We start from the raw sequence: 24,011 nt of genomic DNA, 5'->3' as shown, positions 1-24,011 counted from the left end.
TCCTTGGTGGAACGAACGGGTGAAGATTGCTGTGAAAGCGAAAAATGAAACCAGGAATGCAAAAAGGAAGTCGAAGGAATGAATCTAGAGTAAACAAACTGCAGCAGAAATACAGAGATCAGAAGCTACAAGTAAAGAAAATTGTGGCCGAAGAAAAACAGAAAGCTTGGACTGATTTCACAGATAAACAAGAGCAAGACAGCAAAGCTAATTCTTAACTACTTTACGGAACAATACGAAATATAAGAAGAGACAATGAATACATAATTGCAATGGAGGAACCAGATGGTAACATAGTTAGGGAAGAGACAAATAAGATCATGAAATCCTATTTTGATAATTTATACAACAGTACTGGGAAAGACTCCAATGATGTAACCACACAGGTCAGTTTAAGCTGCAATGATGAGCCTGACCAAGAGAGCCCGCCAACATGGAAGGAAGTAGAGACGGCCCTTAATAGTATACCCAAAGAAAGATCAACAGGAATTGACGAAGTCAGTGCAGATATGATCAATGCAACTGGTGCAATAGGAATACAGTGGTTTCCTAGATTAATTAATGCAATATGGAAGGATAGGAAAGTCCCAGATGATTGAAAAAGGGAATAATACCTCTCTTCAAAAAAGGAAGCCAGAAGAAAAGTAGCAATTATAGAGGGATCACTTTATTGTCTCATGGTTTGAAAATATTTGAGAAAATACTTGAAAAAGGAAAATAATAGAACCACAACTACAGGAAGAACAATATGGATTCAGAGAACACCGATCAGCTACCGATCTCAGATTTGCACTTAGAATACTGTTAGAAAAGCATTGGGAGAAGGGCAAAGACTTAACACTAGCGTTTTTGGATCTCAAAAAGGCATTTGATAGTGTTCCAAGGAAGACTATATGGGAATGCTTAAGAAAGAAAAATGTACCCAAAGGGCTTATCCAGAAAGTTAAAATGCTTTACGAAGACTGCTGCAGTTGCGTACAGATAGGAAACTGTAATTCTGATTGGTTCCAAACCACTAAAGGAGTGCAACAAGGCAGTACCCTTTCACCCTTTTTATCACTGTCATGGATGAAGTCATGAAAGAAATTAACCAGAAGAACAATATGGACATCAATGCATTTGCAGATGATGATGTAATTTGGGGAAATAAAGAGAAGGAAGTCCAAGAGAGGCTGAACACCTGGAGTTAACATTTGAATGCACACGGATTAACAATAAATAAATCGAAAACTGTTACTATACTCCGCACGGCCTTACTTCTGAATTGAAGTTTCGCATAACAAATGAACATCGCCTTCCCTCTGTTGCCAGCGCGCTACACCCGTGAGAACAGCTGATGCAAAACGACCGCGGTAAACATCCCTTTTAAATTGTAATACAGTACTCAGAAACAAATGTGAATATGGATTGAAAACAAATTCACAAGAACTACACTTTCTAACAATATCTGGCACTAAAAGAATATATTATTAACAATAAAAGAGAATGAGGAAATAACACACAACTAACGGCTAGGAGGTTATGACCTACAAAGGGAACACTCCACTGATCTCAGAGTCACTGGAACCCTCCAACAATATGAAAAAAAACACTAGTTACTGAAGGAAAATGCAAAAGATCGCGAATTGTACCGAGATAGGTTAACCACGTGGCGAATGTAAATATTAGAGTTGGCAACTAGGTTTCGAGATCGTGCTCTGCCGATATAAATCGATATGAATGGCAGCTTGGGATTGGTTGGATGTCTATGCTTCAGCGCATAACCACCAGACAGAGACAAAATCTGCTAAAACATCAATTTAGAAGTAGAGCCGTACGGAGTATATGTCTGTCAACAGGCAGAGGAAGAAAGAAAAAATAATGCTGGAAGATACACAGCTGGAAACAGTAGACCAATATAAATATCTTGGGTGCATCATTTCAGGTGATAACAGAATACAGCCTGAGATTAACAACCGCATTCAAAAATCAGCTCAGTTTAACCATCAAGTTCAGAACCTCCTCTTAAGATCAATGCAGATTCTAATCCCATCATACTTCACCCGCATAACAACATATTGCCTAGAAACCTGCAGAACAACCCAAAAAGTGGATAGCAAACTACAAACCGCAGAAATGAAGTTCATACGAACTATGGTACAGAAGACAAAAAGGGACAGGGTAAGGAATGAAAGAATAAGGGACGAAGCTGGTGTGTACTAATCCCTGAACGAAAACATGACAAGGGCTCGTTTGAAATGGTTTGGCCATGTCGAACGAATGGACGATAGGACAGCAAAACAATAGCTACACACAGTTGTGGCCGGAAAACGACCGGTAGGAAGACCTAGGAAGAGATGGAGGGACTAAGTGAAAGAGGACATAGGAACAACAGGAGTCAGCTGGGATGTCGTCTTGAGAGAGGAGTGGTACATGGACAGAGAAGTGGTGAGTGTTCGTAAACCACACCCGGGCAACTGGAGTGGAAGACTGATGATAAATTTTTTGCTCATTTATGAAGACTTCTTTTATGTCAACGGGTTTCATTGGCATGATCTCAGTTTTCTCAAAGGACATTTGTAACCCTACACAGTTTGTCCTTATTGAGGGTTTTGCTCCAATTTTGATTTTAGGTGGGGTTTCTTTTTGCCAAATTTTCATGAAGTAATCTAGAGCCACATTAAAGAGCAATGGAGATAATCTGACAACTTGTCTGAAGCCTGTATTTATTGTAAACGTATTTGACATTTCTCCCCTGATCTTTACCATTGAAGCTTTGTTGGTTAAAGTTAGTTCAATAATTTTTGTTAATATAGGATTGAAGGCCATATGGTAGGTTTGTGTATACTATCATAAGCCTTTTTGAAATCTATGAATGAAATAAACAGCTGTTTATTTCTGTATTTGTAATATTCCATTATTAGTTTCAGGCTGAGAATTTGGTCTGGGCAACTTCTGTATGGGCAAAATCTGCCTTGGTATTCTCCAAGTTGTGGTTCCAGAATGCTTTTTATCCTATTGTAAATTATCTGGGAGAAAATATTGCAAGTGCAATCCAAAGGGGTTATTCCTCTGCAATGGTCTGGATTAGTTTTATCTCCTTTATTGAATAATGGATGGATTACACCCGAAGACCACTGTTCTGGAATTTTCTGTGATCCACATTTTGACTAATGCATTTTATTGGGAATTTACTATGGTGTTCGCTTTGAAAACATCCAAGCATCTGAAAAATTTGAACATGATATGAACATTTTAAATGCTATGAATTTTTGCCAACTGAAGGTCTCCAAAGAAATGACAAACATCACAACACTTTGAAATCAGAGTTCCATGAAGTTATCCAACATAGTGATAACAATTTTGCATCTATTGTGACTCTAGAAACGCTTCAAGAACCTCCAAGAACATGCTGGATTTGTCTGACGTCCATCAGTCTTCAGGATACAAGTTTGTTTTAACAGCAAAACAAAACCAAGACCCCGCTAAGAGGCATTCTGGTATTATACGGGGCTTAAGCAGTGACAGACTTCTTTCACCTTCAATTGCTTCTGACTATAATCCTCTACAGCCAGCTGCAAGGACGTTGACCTGTTTGTAATCTCTTCTCCACAAACTCTAAAATTCCACAAAATGCAATGAGGAATAAAAACCAAGGATTAAGTGGTAAATACAGCAAGTTCTGCACTAGTTCTAAGAGATCCAGTCAAAGGATCAATTAATAATGCACTGTCTCCTTCCAATTATTCCCTAAATAATACCAGCCAAATACGATGCTAAGACTGTCCCTTATGCAAGTTCACTGTCAAATCATTTTCCTCTTACAGTACTTGCTCTAATGACTGCAGTGATAGTGCTAATGCCAAGATCCAAAGATATTTCGTAGTCGTTTCGTAAGATACAGTTTCTTGAAATATTATCGAGCGAGGTATTAGCATTGGTGGCACTGAAATTTCTGGAAGTTGACGCGAGAAATTGTTTATTCGAAGAACGGTTAATGCACGACAGCCGCTTAATACAAAAACAAACCCCTTTAGGGATTCGTGTAACCAAATAACTTTCAGGCCTCTATGAAAACTTCACTCAATACCGAAAATACATCTTCACAGAAACACACATTCGCATCCAAACCAAACAGTAAGGAACAACACTGAACAGAACTATGTAACAGGCCACTAAACAACAGAAGCATCTGAACCAGTGCACCCTATAGTCGCCAAATACTAAATTAAAAGTTGCTCAAATGAATTAACCAACTTCTAGTAACAAGTAACAACAATACCACTACAACTATAAACAATACAAATGTACTACAGTATATTGTAACACTTATTGTCTCAAAACCGGATTGTTAGTGTAAGATAATAGAAGGCTAAATATTGCCATCTCCATTTCCTTGCAGGAAGTGTAGAAGCAAGATTATAGTACGAGGTTATAATCGACATAAGTCAGTCATGCATTCAGATGGCATTACGTAACACATAAACATACCCGATCACACATCCGCGTGACTATGCAAAACGTAATGCTAGTGTTGACTAGCCTGCATGACTTACCAAATTTTATCAACTCTAAAATTAGAACTAGCTAGAATTGTCTCTAGCAGCTCCTAAAATCTCCAAAAAAGTTTCTAGTCCCAATAATTGAAATTCTGGCACTAAACTACTTAAAAATAGACTCCAGATCCAGCGACTTTTCTGTAGAATTGGCAAGTCATATGAACACAAACATTGCGTGCGTACCAAGAGACTGGCAATGGATTTACATAGCACAATTGCGCGCATGCCTCACTATTAATGAACATATATTTTGTTTCAAATCTGCCAACAACTTACAAATGACTGGATTAGAAAACTGTTTTAATTTCACCAAAAATAGGATAAAATTGGAAGAAATAATGGAATAATTAGGAGACAGGAAAATGGAAAAATAAAGACTCCTGCCTAAATCAGGAGAGTCAGCAGGTATGAAACGACCTGTAAGAACATTTCAGAGGCAATTGTAGGATATCGAAACCAGGAATCAAGACAATCAGTCCAGTTCCAACGATGCAGTACAATCCAATTACTTTTGCACTGACATGACGACCTGTACACAGAAAACACCATATACAGGAGATACCACAGTGCACAAAATGTGTGTGTGTGCATATGAAAAGGGACCACATGTCTGGTATTAAGATAAAAGGCACTGTCGTGTTCCATAATGTAACTAAGATCATGTAATTGAACTGAATGCCTCCGAAAGAAATTAAGGCCTTAAATTAGCATGTAATGTTACAACAGAACATTTTATAACTTTTCAATAAAGCTGTTTAAAAACTGTTACATTGTGACAAATAACTTCTAAACTATTTGGAAGTTATGCTGGCGTTTACATTTTCATGTTCACTGGTTTGGCAGAATTTTTGTAACGAAAATTACCAACATATTTTATTATTAATCGATACGGCCACCTGTGGGCCACGTTTACACAGTCTTCCTTCTGTCACGCAGACTGATACCCTTCTCTTTAAACTCTCGCCAAAGATTCTTGAGTCTTTGACTACTTCTTTCTAGTTCTTCCACCGAGATGTTCCGTGGCTTGGCATGTTGCTCTTCAGACGCATCCCTCAATCCCGCAAACTTCTTCCTAAATGATGTCCTTTTATATCCTCCTCCTTGATACCTATTTCTGCCAAGTCATTGTGCACGTGTGTAAGCCATCCCGGTTTTTTCCACCTTTCCTGCAGAAGAAGTATCCTGTTGGCCAATCTCTCACGGTTCATTCTTTTGATATGTCCACAAAACGTCAGTCTCCTTTTTCTCATCACAGTCTCGATTCTTTCTACTGTCTTGTAGAGCTCCAAATTCAATCTTAACCGGAATGTGTTTGGGTCACTCGTCAACTTTCTAGGGCCTAAGATTTTTCACAAGAATCATCTTTCTCTTTTTTCAAGGACTGGGTCAGCCATCCTCGTCAAGGTTTCTGCTCCTTAAAGGCACTCTGTTCTAACCACTGTGCAGTAATGTTTTAACTTGGCCTGAATTGAGAGATTTCGACTTATAGGTGTCATGACAGTCTGAATGCCAACTCCATCCTTCTCACCCTCTCCTTTAATCCCTCCTTTTCATCTCCATTGGGGGTGAGTACTTCTCCCAGGTATTTAAATTTTTGCATACGCTGGATATCCCCATACAATGTAACAAGTCTGTCCGTGTCGCCTTTTTTTATAGAATCCATGAATGCTGTTTTTTCTAAAGAGATTCTTAACCCTGTTTTGACTGCAACATTTTGTACTTCTTCGACTTGTTTCTTGGCTGCTTGACGGTTGTCTGTAATAAGAACGATATCGTCTGCGAAGGCAAGGCAATCCAACATCATCGCATTTTTTCCACAACCTATCTTTACCCCATTCTTCATTCCAATTTCAGTCATTCTCAGCCTCCATTCCCTAATAACTTTTTCTAAAATGCAATTAAAGAGTAGTGGAGAAAGGCTGTCTCCTTGCCTCAAACCCGTTTTTATCTCAAATGGATTTGAGAGTTCGCCCATAAATTTGACTTGAGAAAAAGTGTTTGTAAGAGATTGCCGAATTATGGCCAGAGATTTCTCATCCACTTCAAACTCCTGCAGAACGTCCACGAGCACTCCACGATCTATGGAATAATATGCCTTTTTGAAATCAACGAAGGTTATGATTGTCCTCTTCTGATTTCTCATTGATCTTATTTTTATAAGTGATTTTAGAATATAAATCTGCTCAGCACATGAACGCCCTTTCCTGAACCCTGCCTGGTATTCACCAATTTGTTTATCTAGATGTGTTTCAAGCCTCCGCTGTAATGCTTTGGATAGAATTTTGTATGTTATAGGAAGAGAGATACCTCTGTAGTTGCCGACGTTAGTTTCGTCCCCTTTTTTATGTAAAGGATGAATGAGTGCATTTTACCAATCACTTTGTATTTCTTCTTTTTCCCAAATAAAAGCGAATAATTTCTCTACTTTTTCCACTATATTATTTTCACCTGCAAATTTGAATAACTGCAGTAATTTAATCTTTCCCAGGAGTTTTGTTGTTTTTTAGTTGCTTAATGATGTCCCTAATTTCATCCTTATTTGGTGGTAATGAATCCTTCAACTTGAATTGAATATTATTTACGGTACTTTCCCCCCCCACCCCACAGTGGAGATCTATCGACGCTATGTCAGATGTTTATGACTTGCAGGAGGTCGCTGAAGACAACTAATAATACTACCGCACCTCACAAAAATTATCGCATACCTTAATGATCATTAATCACAGCCAGCATAAGACAGGAATATTAGTTACCCACGCCAAAGCTTCCGTTTTGGGCATATAATATGCACTTTCACTGCCTGGTCCCGATGTCCTGCCTCTCCACAGTAGTTACAGGTGGATCGAGACCTCTTCTTTTGACGAGAATATTCTTGGAGTTGGTGGTTCTCTCTTCTGAGCCTTAGTTGTATTTTTTTTTGTAAGAAGATGACTGTGTAATTATTGGCAGACAAGGAGAAACAGAAGCCGGCGTCTTAAGATTTTCACTATAGGTGGTCGGTGGCGGCGTTGTTGGAGCAGGGAAAGACGTTGCAGCACGACAGTATATTTTTATCTTATCTTCTGATATGAAGGGACTATTTTTTTTTTATGGAGTTATGTCTGTATATCGATGCTAATGCCTTGAGGTTTAGTGACTTGCAGGAAGTCACTGAAGGCAAGCGTTTGATATTCTGGAAGGATGGTGTAGGTTACTTTGTCAGAACCTATGGATTTCTTTGTCAACACTACACCAGGGTGCTCTTTCATGTACACAAAGTGATGTATCTGGGTTATTTGTGGAATGTTTTTCATTCCAGCACGGAACTTGTTTTGCCAGTCGTAAGTAGGAATTGTTATATTTCCGGATTCTGTGCCAACAGCAACAGGAATAAGAGAGCTAGAAACCAGGCACTGTTACAGGCGACAATTACATCTTCAAGAACTTCACTTTCATTTTACCGGAATGCTCTAATGAAACAACCAAAATAGAAATCAGGTTGAAATTTCGTGTGTCCCACTGGCAGAAAGGAAAATTTCGAATTCCTGTTCTTTCCTGTCGTAACTCTCCACATGAGGTATCTCATTAAGTAGTTTTTATTCTGCCCAACACAGTTATCAGCACAGAATTCTAAATGCTCACCTAATGAAAATTCTTCCCAGAAGTGATGTACAAGAGGTAAGACAGTATTTACTCCTTCACCCGCAATACAAGCTTCTGGAATAATGCACAAAACAATTTTTTTTAAGTATTTCACATGATGCATCCAAGAGACCCACTTTGTAGCGTGTAAGAAAGAAAATGGGTCCAACGTGTTGCGGATCGTATGGTAAGTGCACCTGTTGGACAAAATCAGGACTATAATGCACTGTGCCTCTGTGCATGTTACAGCAATGTGGCCCAAGAGACAATGGAGTTTCCAGTTGTCTAACCCCTTGTCTACAATTGTCTAGGGCGTTTTTATAAGCAGCCCGCTCTGCTTGGACGTGATTAAGATATTGTACAGCCTTCACCATCAGATTTCTTTTTCCCTCCTTATCCAGAATGGACAGTTTCATTATTACAGCTTAATTGCTTCTACAAGTCATACAAAGATCAGTCTTGGGTTTCTGAACTACTATAAAAGCAAAGCAAAGTCATCTCCCTACAGGCCATGAAGGCCCTTGGAGGGGTGGAAGGTAAAGGCTTCCACTATCCGTAACCTCGGCACTTGATGGGGTAGAGTGGTTAGCTCTACGCCCGGCTGCCTTTGCCCCCAGGAATTACCCTGGTACTCATTTTTGGTGTAGGCTGAGTGAACCTCAGGGCCATATGCACCTCCGGAAGTGGAAATGTCATTTCTTAAATTTTACGACTTCCTGACGGGGATTCGAACCCACGTCCTTCCGGGCGAGCCGAGTACGCCTTTACCGCCTCGGCCAGGCAGCCCTTCTGAACTACTATGTTAATGCAAAATGTATGCCAGACGGGATACCAGGAGGAGAGTGATACATGAATTATCTCTAACGATATACAGCTGTCACAGTATAATGTATGAATGTACTTCTTAGACATGCTGGTTGGGAGAAGCATGAAATCACTTCTTCGTTTTGTTGGAAACCAGCAGGCAAGTGCATTTTGTTCACTGAAATTATTCATGAAGTAGACTGCATGTTTATGATCATCAAAAGGAATAGATTTAATGTGAGAAGTGTTAACACGTTGGTGAAATTTTAGGCTGCACCTCTTCTTTCTTGAATTGTTCCCTTTAATTCTTTTAGCCTCTCAGAGCCACAAGTGAATACAAATTGAAAGAATGACTGACACCTCCTGCCCACTGAAGTGATAAATTGTTTCTTTCCTGTCATAAATCTTTCTCCTAGTAGCTGTCGTCATTGCCTGGTTTCGTACTAATGCAGTCGGTACGAAAAACACTGAAAGGCTGCATTGGTATCAGGAACGTTTGGAGCAGACAGGATGTTTAAAAACTGATTACCTTTATTAAAAAGTGCCCAGCTACGGTTTATTTATCGTAAGATATCCGAGTCATCTTATCTTATGCTCGCACAGCTAGGAGCTTGAGCGAGTAAGTGTGTGGAGCCTCGCTTACAATGCGAAAAGTGGTCACCTTTTTTTAGTATTAAATAAACCTCATGTTTTTGCAGTGACTAATTCAGAGGGCTTTTAAGGTCACGTAGTGAGTAGATGACTGCCTAAGCAATACATAGGTATCAAGAACGACAATTCAACATTTTACTCCCTTGTAGTTTTATACAATTATTTCATGAACTGTTCACCGAGAAGTGGTTCCTTTTCTTAAGCACGCACGCAAATACAGATTGCTCCAAAAGTACTTAAAACAGCATTTCACACAAAACAGTATTTAGCATTTAATACCACATATTTACACTGATACTCAGCCTTTTCAGAAGGCGTTATAACATCATGCTTTAATACTTGTTATTTATGATTTTAGGAGTTGTAGCATTTTCAGACGTCTGAAATCTCCCTCATTCCTTACCTCGTGTAATAAGGGAGCCTATCTTCAACTTTTCAGTTATCTCTTTGCTGGTGTTTAACATCGCACTAACTTTGTTAGATCTTGGCAACAATGGAACAGGAAAGGGCTAGGACTGAGCAAGCAGCCGTGGCCTGAAGTACATCCCCAGCACTGCCTGGAGTGAAAATTGAAAAACCACAGATAAACCATCTTTAGTGCGTCAGCACCCAAATGAAAGCTCACAGCTGTGACCCAAGCCATGTACTAACTCGCTTTGTAATTTTGCCTGAAGTGTATAGGAGTTTGAAGTGAGAGTGTCACTTTAACATATGCTTCAGAGGAAAAGGCCTGTGGTGTGTAAGCAAAACAAACATGAATAGTGAAAAGTAGTGTGTTCTTTCTACAGGGAACTCTAGAACTTGTCAACAAAAAGAAAAATGGGATTTCCGAATAGTTGAGTAGGCCTAACTCACGTTTGGGCCGTGGATTACCTATAACATGATAGCGGGGTGTCCTACTGCCGCAACTCCACATTTAAACAGGTTAGGAAGGAAAATAAATGTAAGTCAGTATGTTAATAAGCAAGATTCAGTATCATTAGACACACCTGTTTTTCGCAAAGCGCAAAATTTTTGGGGAAACTTTACGAACTTGGCTCAAAAACGCAAAATAATTTACGAAATTATTCGTAATTGCATCATTTGAAATTAACGACCGACATTCGAGGCGATTTTTGTGGCAGTAAAATCTGATAATCAATGCCACAATCAACTTTATACCTGTTAAATATACATCTAAAGCTAAGATATAGTATATCAATCATCGCTAAATTAGCTTCCTGGGAAGCGAGAAAGTTATCGTATTCATAATTACATGATGGAGTGATGGTGCCCTCTTGCCTGTTGAAAATTGCTGCTAATTGGTGTGTTTAATTTATAATTTTTTGCTCAGTTTCTTAAAATGGTTGTGATAGTTTCTGATCAAGAAGAATTTGCATCGGAAGGATTTTAAGTGTTTGGCAAAAATTAGAGAGATACTGATATGCAAATACTGTAATGTGCAAACTGAGTGGCAGAGAAAGGACTTGTGCCTGAAACACATTGATAACAGTTTCACATAAGAACAAGGAAAAGGCGCTAACGATGACAGGCATCGGAAGACAAGCTAGTCTGACGGACACTAGTTCAGCGGCAAAACAAGCAAAATACGATAAAGATTAATTCATTTTATCTACAACTCAAGTTTTTATGGAGGCAAGTATTCCACAGGAAAAAGTTGATCATGCAAAGAGAGTGGATGGAGAAATATATACCGGGTTTGTGCAATACTATACAGTTTTTTCCTGAGGAAGAAATGGGAGGTTATGATTTTCTAATAGCTTAGTGCGGTTATGCTACTTTTCTGGTTTAACGACATTCAGGCCTAGACAATGCATGCTGGATCCCTCATTTACTTCAAATTGAAAATCAATTAAATTGAAATGATACTGAAGAGCCCTCTAATATTAAGCGTATTCATTATTTAAGGTGCTGGAGACTTGCCCACAGCTGGAAGACTGCAGGAAGGTTCTGTACCTCGAATCATCAAAGAGGAGGAAAGATTGAAAGAAGCCGTGAATGATGCGAGTTTCAATTCTGTGTGATGAAACGACTGATAACAAAAAGGGCAATGCATGTTTATGGTTCTGGTAAAAGTGCTTAGTTGTGGCGATAAAACAGTTCACAAGTTATTCGTAGGGTGTGTGTGTGTGTGTGTGTGTGTGTGTGAAAATTATTGCAAACTAATGCTACATCAACAAAGTTCTCCAATTCCAGATGATTTAATACATTCAAATAGTAACAACCGCACTTACTACTACTAATAATAATAATTATAACTAAGCAATATATAATAAACATATTCACAAAAAAAGAAAGACATGAAAACGTAAGTGTTTATACATTTGGAATGACTGAAGGAGGGAAGTATAACTTTCAGTTACCAAATGCACAGAACAAGATACAAGGAACACACTGTATGTGAAGCGTCCATGAGATGTGTGCGAATTTCACAAGCTGGCGAGTGAAATATATCCACTATCCCACTAATTTTGTTGAGGGATCTTAGGGCCGGCATTAACCAAGAGTTCCGTTCTGCACCTGGGTAAGTGAAGGTGACAGCCTGTCGGATATTGCAGGAAGGAACATGAATTGGTAGCAACTGGAGTAAATTGGGACAGTCAATGAAATTACCGATACATTTGTGTTTGAAATATGCATTGACATACCTGCGCTTAGTCTTAAGAGATTCAATGCACGTTTGTTGACATCGAAAAGAGAAACAAAATTATGTCTTTCGTCAATTTATTTGTAAATGACTTTCATAGAATATGTATGCAATCAGACAAACCTTTAATTGGAACACGTTTTTTGTGCAGCACCGCGTCCATTCATTAAATACGCCTATTCTACTTTTCAGACATGGAAACCAGTCGACGTAAATGAGATAAAGTTTTTAGGACTAATGTTTGTAAGCGGAATAATTCAAAAACTAGATCTGAAACTGTACTGGATGGAGGACACTATTTTCAGCTCATCGATTTTTTCGAAAACCATAGCACGAACCTGGTTCGGAAACAGTTGTTCGTGCACTTTAACGACAGCGGTTATAATAAGGCAGATTCTCGAAAGGTTCAGGGACCACTTTTTGTACAGTAACCTTTAATGTAAAATAGTGGATTAAAGTGATTAGGGGATTTTAAAAGGCCAGGCTGGAGATTTTAATCACACGCTGAGGAGCTGGTAGTCAACGTGTCAACTTTTCAAATAAAAGAGAAACTGAAGGAAAATGTTCCTTTGTGACATTAGAGGAAGGTGGTGGAGAGAGAACAGGAAACTGGAGGTCTCCGATTCACAACCTGTCCGAGAAGACTGGAAAAAAAAAATAAGTACTACTGTATACTAATAATATTCTTACAAATACTCCTGCATAAATTACTTACGTTGAATGGCCTTAAATGGGTTTTACTGTAGACCAGTAAGTAATCAGCAAAGTTGGCAAAAAATATGCTACTAAATAATACCAGGCCAAGCAATCTATCACAATAGTTTTTAACTCCAAGAAACAGTTGAGTATGTCAAAATTCTGGGAGAATATAAACCAGTAAACCTACCGTTTCCTGCGGTCCAAATAAGGCAAAAATTTGAAGAAAAATCATCTGATACACAATTGTGAAATCCCTTCTTTTTATATTGACCTCCCCTTACTATTGTTACTTCAAAGGATTGCAAATGATGAAAGGCACAATAGTCTATAATGAAGATATGTACTGTTGTAAATGTACTTATTTTGCTTTTGGAGTAAATACAATTGCTCCTCTGCTAAAACAAACTTTCTTACATTTCAACCACACCCTCCGTCCCAAAGACTGTGGATTAATAACGTTTTATTGCACTGTGATTGCATATAAAATACAAATACCCTAGTCAACCACAAACTTAGGGAACATCTGAAGAGAAGTCTCACCTGCACTAAGGCATCTTCACCAAGTGATGAGCATGATAATGTAGGAGTTGTACCAAGAAATCCGGAGTCAGTGACTTCTTCAACAGTTTCACCAATAGACAACACCAATGTTGCATTGACGAAAGCGACTATGATGTAAGCATCATATTCCTCTGCAACATAAACCAAATGCACATAGTTAGGAATTATGTAATTACCCATTTAAGCACATAGTCTGCAATTCTTCAATCCACAATTACCCCAAGGTGCCACAGCCCTGATAGGCCTTGGTCTACAAGCAACTGCTGCTCCGTGCAAAAGCCTGCAGACATGCTGATTTTCAAAAATAAAAACAATATCTTCAAAAATAAAAATATAAGAACTTCGGTGACATCGCTTTGCATTATAACGCGCCACTAATACAAGACATGATACGTGCTAATTCAATAAAATACAACATTTCACAGTACATTTCCACTACTTAAAAGGGAATACTGAAACCCTTAAATACCTGAGTATAGGACCGTATGACTTATGTTGCAAGGTGCTGATCACAACATAACTAGTGTTTATTGTTCATTGCACCATAGCTGACTTAGGCCTTTTAATTCTTAACCAAATTTTTGCTCATAGCATTTGCCTTGCCGAATAATATGCCCCACCACCTACTTTTACGGTTTTCGGAGACTCTGAAATTTAGTCGTGCAGGAGTTCTTTTACATGCAGGTAAATCTACCAACACCTTCAAATACCTCTGGAAATGAGCCAGGATAGAACCTGCCAAGCTGGGGTCAGAAAGCTAGAATCTCAACCGTCTGAACCACTTGGCCCGTGCCTCGCTGAATAGATTTGAACGTTAAAAGTTTCATGTTTTTCTCAGAAAGCATAGATCTGAACAGAGTTTCTGTCTTTGCAACTGCTAAAAATCCCATCGCACATGGCATTGCTACACTGAATTGATAAAGAAACAAAAATCTCCTCAAAGAGTCACACAGAGGAACATAAGCTGAATTCATGTGACCTAAAAATTAGATATAGGCAAAGCGACACTGCTGACCATTTCAAAACGTTCAATACGGCACAGGGAACTTCTTGAGAGCAGTGTTGCATGTTAAATTTCATATTAGAGCCCGTATTGTGGAAATGTTGTGACGCGACATGTTGGCGTCTTGTAAATCTTGAATGTTAAAATGGTGCAGCATGAACATGGTATGAAACATGAAGTATATTGAAGATTCAAAGACTATTTACTTATGCATGTCCTCACCTGATTTTCAATGTATGTGTGACTGAAGATGTCCCATAAACATGCATCATGAGTATAGTCTAATGTAGTCTTTTCAATAAAGACAATTACAGTCTTGTAAAGGTCCAATTCGCTCTTCCGTCTCAGAATGCAAGACAGTGGCCCTATACGCAGTACCTGGACATTGTCTCGTGATGGCATGGTGAAGCAGTGAGTCAACACACAGCGCACTTCTATTTCTGAATGCAAGAGAAACAGCATTTTGCAATGGCGTGATGAAACATCATGAATCATGCTTCATAGCGAAGTACAGTTCACTAAATAAACTAATCGAAGTTCTGATAACGAAAACATGAGGTTCATGAAGTACTTAATGAGCAGATGTACAAATTACACTATGATAAATAGATGTTCAGTATAATAAGTAACAGTATATAGCAATAAACTGAGTTGTTTTGTTCACTACACGCTTACAATGATGCACTAAGGAATCAGTTTTACAGTTAAAAAGCACACTAAAGCAGTTACCACCTTCAATAATTACAAAATGATTAATGACATTTAACTTAACCTAATCCAGTTACAAGAGCAATGAATAATGAAATCCAAGAAGTGCCTGAAACCGGAATTTTACATAAACAAGCTATACTAGATATGAAAGTATAGTAAGATAGTTATGAACCTATTTGAATGATTATAAAATGAGAAACTGAACCTAAGAAGAGGCCAAGGTTAGTGTATGTTAAGTAACAACTTGACTTGCCGCGTGAGTAAAATGGTGACTACGGGAGAAGTTATTTTGTTAACGACAACGATCTGGCTGCAAATCTTAATAAATTTTAGTGAAGAGGAGGATGATGAAGACTGATGAGGAATTCATTCCTCCAACAAGTGAGGAAGGGGAAAGTGAAAGTGTTATTGGGAGTGATAATGGCGAGTTTTCTGTAAACACTCAACCATGTGCTCATTGTCCAAGTGTAAACATTGAAAGTGGTAATGACCGTCTGAATGACAGTACTGATGATGACGGCTGTAACAATATCCAACAGCATGAATTTCCTGTTTTCCGTGAAATTCAATTAGGTCAAGATGCAAAATATGAACCCTAACCTGATTATGATACTCCTGGCCTGAGACACCCCCCTTCGTCAGACGCAAACCTATTGCGTATTTTTATTTTATTTTTCACGGCTCAATTATTGAATCTCATAACTACAGAGACAAGCACATATGAGAAATCGTGTCTTGTCACCATATGCCAGAGCACAGCAGTGGCGCCCGGTTACACTGAGTGAAATGAAGGCTTTCATTGCTGTTTTGTTGGAAATGGGTGTAACTACAAGGCCGAGCATATTTTTTATTGGGTCAAAAACTCCCGTTATATTCCATGGTTTGGAAATATGTTCAAGAAACAGATTCCAAATTGATCTTGAGATTCTTTCATCTTGTGAACAATGATAATGTATCATCATCTGGTCACCCTGACTACAACCCATGTGCCAGGTTCGATCCCATTGTAGAATATGCGAGTTTTATATTACGATACCATTGTACATAACTCTTAAACTGCTTAAGATAAAAATGTAAAACTTTACATGTTTATTCATCTAAAATAGGACATTTCAAAGAAATCATAAATATTTTCTGTGGAGTTGAATTTTCTGTTTTGTTTCTGATTTTTAATTTTTGGTGTTTTAAAATTGTTTGGAATTTTTTTTTTTTCCAAAATACCCAAGAGCATTTTAGAGCTGTAATTTAGTTCAGCACTAAGAATGTCTTCTTGTTAACATTTAATAAAAATGTTAAGTCATAGTTATAATATTTTTGAACTATATAGTCCAGAGAGTGAGAACCTGCAAAATTCTCTAAATCTGTCTGGCATACTGTCAGCAACTGGGCCTGGCACTAAGAGGGTTAAACTACAGCAAAAATATTTGCAAATTCTGTATTCATTAAAAATTCATTTGAATAGAAATTTTCTGCCATGTAGTCAAAGGAAGAAAGAAAGACTAAACTCTTACACTGCCCACGGTAGTATGTCACGTCCTTGCTGCGCCCGAGATATCTCCGTGACTTTAGCTAAATTTCTGAAAAGGAAATAGATACCTTTGGAGTTTCCCTTGTTTATCGAACTTGAATGGCAACAAGCTACATCTTTTAACAGCATAATGGATCATCAGCTAAAACTGAGACTGCAGTTTAATGCTATCTGCAGACAAGTATCTGAAATAATTCACTCAGCTCAGTTAGCAATCTAAGTCAGCAGTCTCGCAAAGCACCTGTGTCCAGGGTTCGTAAAAAATGGCCTCAAGTAGCAGTCGGTGAGTTATTTCCGAGTTCAAACTTACAGAAGATGTGAATAATCTTGAATCGGAAGATGAGTACTTGTATCAGTGATTTGGGTAGTGATTAGTGACAGTGCTGAGCAAGTACCAGCTCCACAAACCAGGAAAAGAATTTGTTCCAAACCTTTCAACGGTAATGTGTTTAGTCCTGCAATAACACAGTTCTGATGGCGCTTCATGGGGTAAATCACTGTGTGATTCATGATAAACCAGCAGCTTTAGGTGTATTTCAGGGCTTCTTTTCACAAGAAATTATGAACCATATAACCTAGCAGTTGAAACTAGTATTTTGTATTTCTTATGCAAACAATGCCACCTTCTTGAAGTTCAAGGCTACAGAAATGGAGGGGAACCCTACTTGAAGTACCTCACCTTTTTGCTGTGACAATGCTTATGGCAAGAATGAAGAAGCCCACAATTCTTGAATACTGGTCAACTGATCGTCTAGAAATAACTCTGCAGTTCTCGGATTTCATTTCTAGACACAGGTATCCCTTAATTGCGGTAGTTACATTTCAATAACAACAGTCAGCCTGAAGGTGACTGGCTGTATAAAATAAAACCCATAATTGACCATCTCAGGAACACGTCCAGAGAAACGTTCACCCCGTTCAAAAACATTTGCATCAGTCAGGCTTTCATTCAATCAGTTTAATCTGATCAAAGAGAAATTTGGAACAAAGACATTTGTTATATGCAACTGTGAGACCGGATATGTGCTGGACTTTGTTTACATAGGGTCAACTACAGAAATAATTCCTGAACATGAATTTGGGGTATCAAGTGCAGTGGTCTTTATGATAATTGAAAGGCACTTGCAGGGAAGACATACATTCTGGGGCAGACAACTGGTATTCAAGTCATGCACAAGTGGTAGTCAGGAAAAACAGGAAGGGTAAGCAGTAATTTACTATAAAATTGAAGAAAGGGCAAACTGAATCAAAAGCGACAGGTAACATAATTGCCATCAGGTGGTTCGAACGTAGGGAAGTTTGTATGCTGACCACGCGACATACCAACAACATGAGACCTACAGGGAAGACTGGCAGGACTGCCTGGACAAACCCCATTGCGTTATTGACCAGAACGAGTACGTAGGTCCTGTTGACCGGTCAGAATTGATCAGCTGTATCGAGTGTGTGCAGAAGTTAATGAAATGGCACCGGAAGTTGTTCTTCAATGTCAAAACTGGACAGAACATGTCTAGCAGATTACCAACTACAGCTTATAAGGGAACTCATCCAGAAGTACCATGTTTCTAAAACTAGTAAAATAGGACGTCCTAGATCTGGTGACCAACCACTCAGACTGACGGAGACATTTCCCGTCCCCTGTACGACCTACTCCAAAAAAATTCCTACTAGATGCTGCCATATCTGCTTCAACATAACTGGCAGAAAGAGGCGAGAAAACCAGTACTTGTGCGCCAAATGTGACGTAGCTCCGTGTTCACCCTGGCTTCGAAATATACTACAAATTAGTGAAGTTTTGAAGACTGACACATTGGAGTGTCATAACAGGGTGTCCACCAAATCCAGATTTAAAAATTCCCTGACATTTCCATGTTTTCCAGACATAAAAACCAGTTTTTTCACTGACACATTACAAAAAACATAATTATAAAGGAAGTGTCAGTAATATTAAAATACATTTTTTTAAACTTAACATCCAAAAAAATAAATGAGCAATTAATGTGCACATTAAAACTTGCAAGTTTAATTTAGTCTGATTAAATTCACTTTTTTTTTACATGTATTACCATTACTGCTTCAGCGAAGAAACTTCTTTGTAGCCACCAACGACTCGAGCTTCTGCCATCACCGTCCACTTGTTTTCTTCTAATTCTTTCAGCAACAAAGCGGCCTTTCTCTTATTTTTTTGCAAAGAATCTTCTACTTCCAATATTTTACGTTTCTCCTTTAGATTTTGAATGTACAAAGCAGGAGCACTCCTTGCAGCATGCAGGATGTTATTAATGGAGACCTTTTCAATTTTACCAGGGTTTGGGATAGAATCATATATTATTCTTTGTGCCACAAGGGATACTTGTAGCATGTTCTCTACTATAATTTCTTTATTAACAGGAAAACCACATTCAAGTGAAGCATTTCCATGAAACAATATTAGTATCATTTTGAGAAATGAAGCCAACTTTTCTGTTTTCAAATTTACTATTGGAAGAACAGTGCGAAGCCAAAAGTGATCTAACCTCTCGTCTTTAGAATACAAAGAATTCACTTCTTTCAAAGTATCATTCTCACAAGCAGAAGTGAACGCCCTTTGTACATGAATGGCTTCATTACCCGAGATCCATTTGTTTTCAACAAAGTCATTTAAAGCTATCCTTAACAGTCTGCTGCTTAGAGGCTACTTTGCTACACTTGGATCAAAACAAGAAATTAATTTAGTCAGTTTATATGCTAGCGGTGAGCAGATGCGGCCAACAGTTGGAAACTGCAGATGATATGCCAGCGCTGACCCTTTCCAGTAACTATTTGCACAAAGCTACCATTCCTCTTAGACAATCTGTGCAAAACACTAATATCTCTATCATTTAATCCAGGATTGCCACGAAGTGCTGCTTTAGCAGCATAAACTATGTCAACTTTAGATGCAGGCAGAAGATTTTCTTTACTGTCTAAATACGTTTTAGGAGATCTTCTGAAGACTGCAGTGACTCAGACTTAAACCTCGTCATGATATTTATCATCAATGAAAGATTCGTGAAGGAGTGATGCAAATGGGAGATCTTTCTGAAACTTTTAGGAATGGTTCCAAATCTCCAACAGGTGATAATAAAAATTACAACTTGGCCTTAAGAACCTTATCTTTAAGTGAAGGTGATACTATTTTGAAGCTGTTACAGCTTGGGATTTTCTTGTCTCTGTTCCTTCCACATATTTTTCGACATTACGTAGGATATCTATAGCATGTTCAATGACTTGAAAATTTTCAAGCCATCTTATAGCACAATATTTTGAAGGAAATACGTTTGAACCTGAATAATGTATATAATCAGCACGACTTCCCGGAGTGTAGCAAAACAAGAAGAGAAGAGCACGAAGAAATTCTGCAATATTCCACTGGGTTTCTTTTACTGCCATTTTATATGAATTGTGCACACTATGCAAGCCACAAGATCCAATGTTCAACAAAATAGGAAAATCTAGATCTAATAAATTACCAAAATCCTGAAGGAACTTTTAACATTTGGACCATTCACTGAAATTTATAATTTCTTTTAGATGGAGTCCTTGCTGTGCTTTCCAAAAACCATTTAACAAATCTGAGGAGGTAGAGTGACGAAGAAACATGGAATCAAAATAAGGAGTGCATACCTCATTAGTATCACGATTGAAACAATGAACTACAAGATCCATTTGGCCCATCTGAGAAACTTTATTCAGTGACTCGTCAAACCCAACGGTGAAATGTGTGCACTTACTACCCATCTCAAGAACTCGTTTATGGAAAGAGAGAGCCAAACCATGAGTGATTGTATATGCAACTTTTGTTCTGTGCAGTTGAACTTTCGAAGCTGTTTCAGAGTCTGGAAACACTACTGGAAAAAACTGAGAACGCAATATAGGTTTAATTCATCGAGCTCACCATTCCCCAACAACACAGAATATTCAATAGTAAGCATATCAAAACACTGAAAATTCGATTGATCAATCATATAGCTTGATATTATTGATTACTTCACATTCGAGATCACACTAACTTTTCATTAAAATTTATTCCTGGCATAAAAGACATGCCAAATGTGTTTGTATTACACGGATAAATACAGTATGTCAATTTTATCTGGCAGAAGAATGAATTTCCAGATTTTTTCCTGAATTCTCTGACATTTCCCTGTTTCCCAGCTTTTCTACCCTGTATAAGTAGTGAATAACTCAGCACGGAGGGTTCTGACAGTCGCTCACAATATTAGTAGCAAAAAAAAAAAAAACTGAGAATACAATTTTCCTCAGATTGTGTCTACCAAAGCAAACTTAAAATTTCCTATCAGACCATAATAATCCTATTTATTTACTGCAGTAAGAATCTAGGAGAGAGGTCTAGTTTCGTACATTTTGTTTTGGGTTTTGCTAGTTGTTCATCCCACAATAATTCAACGAAGTGTTTAATGGTGAAATAATGTCATAGTAAAATGGTTCATTGAGAATAGGTATTATGAAGCGTAATGTGTAAGTTTCAAGATTTTCAATGAACTTAGGATTGAGAAGTGGATTTATGCATTCGTCGTACAAGTCAAGAATCCAAGATAGGAAAGCAGTAAGCCTGTTATTAATTTTGTTGTGTAACATGTCCGCAGGTTATGAGCAGAGATTGGTGTACGATCGAGACACTATTTTCCGGCATGATATGGTACGGATATGGAATATTTTGAACAGATGATCACTGACAAAAGGTCTTAGACATTAAATAAATATAATATGGATGTAGTAGGATGTCATATTGATCAAATTATTATCAACTGGTGTAATGTAGGTTGTGTTCTTTGTGTAGTTGCTTGTAGTATGAATCTTTGTAGATAGTAGACCTTCATGACTCTTTCAGGAGGACAGTTCCGGCAAAACCAGATGCCGTTAATCATTTTTAGATCTTATTGCTTATGTAATATCAGCTAGATATTGCGCATTTTTGTTTAGGTGGCAAATGTGAGTTCTTGGCGCATGCTGTTTTATTTCAATTGAACCATTGCTGAATCCAATCATATCTTTTAATACTGGATGATCTCACATTTAAGGATGGTCATGTTGACAACAGGTTACTATTAGGGAGCTCAAGTTGATTAGCACTTAGGCAATTTATGAGAACTATAAAATGATAGGGCATAGAAAGATTAAATCTTGGATAAATCAACGATAGAAACAAGTGATAGATAAGAAAAATGTTCCACCGATCAATACATTTATTGTGGATGAATTACTACACTAGTACCGGTTTCGACCTATCTTGGCCATCATCAGCTAGCACACAAATTTACAGTCATTAGATGAATTACAAAGAAGTTACTTAAGAGCATCCGGATGTCTGATAAAAAATGGAAGTAAAATATATTGCAGTATGTTGCGTTAAAATGGTTCTAATTAAAAGTAGTGATGGTTAGAATATACTAAAACCTATTGATTGAGCATGGACATGAGTATATAAACACATTAAAATATATATGCCACATCATAAGACACTAAAAATATATAGCACATTAAACACATTAAAACATGGTATATTTTAAAAACGTCTATTAAAATTTGAGTTCATGTTGCGTTGCATTCATCCTTCAATCCTCTTGTAGTTCTTGTGTTGATTAAGTTGAATATCGAGAATGTTCTATAGTTGGTATACTTTGCATTGATATGTTATGAGAACTCTTGTCAGTAAAAATTTGAAAATTGAGTTGATGTAGCAAGATAGGTTTTAATATCAGAGTAGTTGGTGGTGACACTTCTCTCGTCTATGTACGTTATATGGTCATTATCTGTAAAGAAAAGCTAATATGAGTATCACGTATGTATGAAGGAAAACCTATCTTGCTACATCAACTCAATTTTCAAATTTTTACTGACAAGAGTTCTCATAACATATCAATGCAAAGTATACCAACTATAGAACATTCTCGATATTCAAAAAAATCAACACAAGAACTACAAGAGGATTGAAGGATGAATGCAACGCAACATGAACTCAAATTTTAATAGACGTTTTTAAAATATACCATGTTTTAATGTGTTTAATGTGCTATATATTTTTAGTGTCTTATGATGTGGCATATATATTTTAATGTGTTTATGTACTCATGTCCATGCTCAATCAATAGGTTTTAGTTTATTCTAACCATCACTACTTTTAATTAGAGCCATTTTAACGCAACATACTGCAATATATTTTACTTCCATTTTTTATCAGACATCCGGATGCTCTTAAGTAACTTCTTTGTAATTCATCTAATGACTGTAAATTTGTGTGCTAGCTGATGATGGCCAAGATAGGTCGAAACCGGTACTAGTGTAGTAATTCATCCACAATAAATGTATTGATCGGTGGAACATTTTTCTTATCTATTACATTGAATCCAATCAATACGGAACATGAAACTTATAAATAATAAAGAAACAAGTGAGACGTCTAATATTTTCATTTCATTATTTTATATTGGGCGGAATTTTTTTTTTGCCTTCAGGAAGTTCCATATTTGTTTTCATGAAGGTAGAATTTTCAGTTTAAATTAAGACTTTAATGATGGTGAAATATATAAGTAACATATGAGTAACAACACAGTAAAGGTTTCCACCTATTCAATACAAATATATGCACAATATTTTAAAATTACATAGAACTAGTTTCGACCCATCTAGGGGTCCTCATCAGCTACATCAAAGCAAAGATCACTCTTGACGAAATCCTAAGAACATGTTAATTATAACAGTAAGATGATTATGGAATAACAAGTGAATGTGGTGAATGAAAAGAGATGTTAGTATGGGACAGGTGAGTAATAGCTAATAAATATACAAGGAATATACATAAGAGGTTTGGAACAAAGTATAAAAGGGGGCTTAGTGTTGTAAAAATTATATAATCATTGAAAATAGTAAGTCCACTTCCACTCTTCCTAAGCCATATATAATTTCATATCTGTCATTTCACATTGCATTCTTCATTATAAGGACTTTTCATTTACCACATTCACTTGTTATTCCATAATCTTACTGTTGTAATTAACATGTTCTTAGGATTTCGTCAAGAGTGAGCTTTGCTTTGATGTAGCTGATGACCCCTAGATGGGTCGAAACTAGTTCTATGTAATTTTAAAATATTGTGAATATATTTGTATTGAATAGGTGGAAACCTTTACTGTGTTGTTACTCATATGTTCTCAGTTCAATACGGACCTACAACATGAAATTTATAACCCTTAATATAAATATCAG

General features: G+C 37.4%; 1 protein-coding gene across 2 annotated transcripts in view; it reads right to left on the bottom strand.

The window, feature by feature from the left end:
• Sf3b3 (splicing factor 3b subunit 3) overlaps nt 1–24,011 on the bottom strand; it is a 258,058-nt gene that overhangs the window by 96,155 nt on the left and 137,892 nt on the right. Inside the window, exon 10 of one of the 2 annotated variants that reach the window (XM_067137901.2) lies at nt 13,501–13,652. In XM_067137901.2, the coding sequence (XP_066994002.1) occupies nt 13,501–13,652 (152 nt within the window). Of the gene's footprint in view, nt 1–13,500; nt 13,653–24,011 lie in introns of those variants that run through there. The other variant, XM_067137904.2, reaches the window with a different exon arrangement.

The sequence above is a fragment of the Anabrus simplex genome, chromosome 1, assembly GCF_040414725.1.
Source record: "Anabrus simplex isolate iqAnaSimp1 chromosome 1, ASM4041472v1, whole genome shotgun sequence".
In the NCBI taxonomy this organism is placed as follows: Eukaryota; Metazoa; Arthropoda; class Insecta; order Orthoptera; family Tettigoniidae; genus Anabrus; species Anabrus simplex.
Note: the sequence above shows the minus strand (reverse complement) of the source record. Positions and strands in the feature narration are given on the sequence as shown.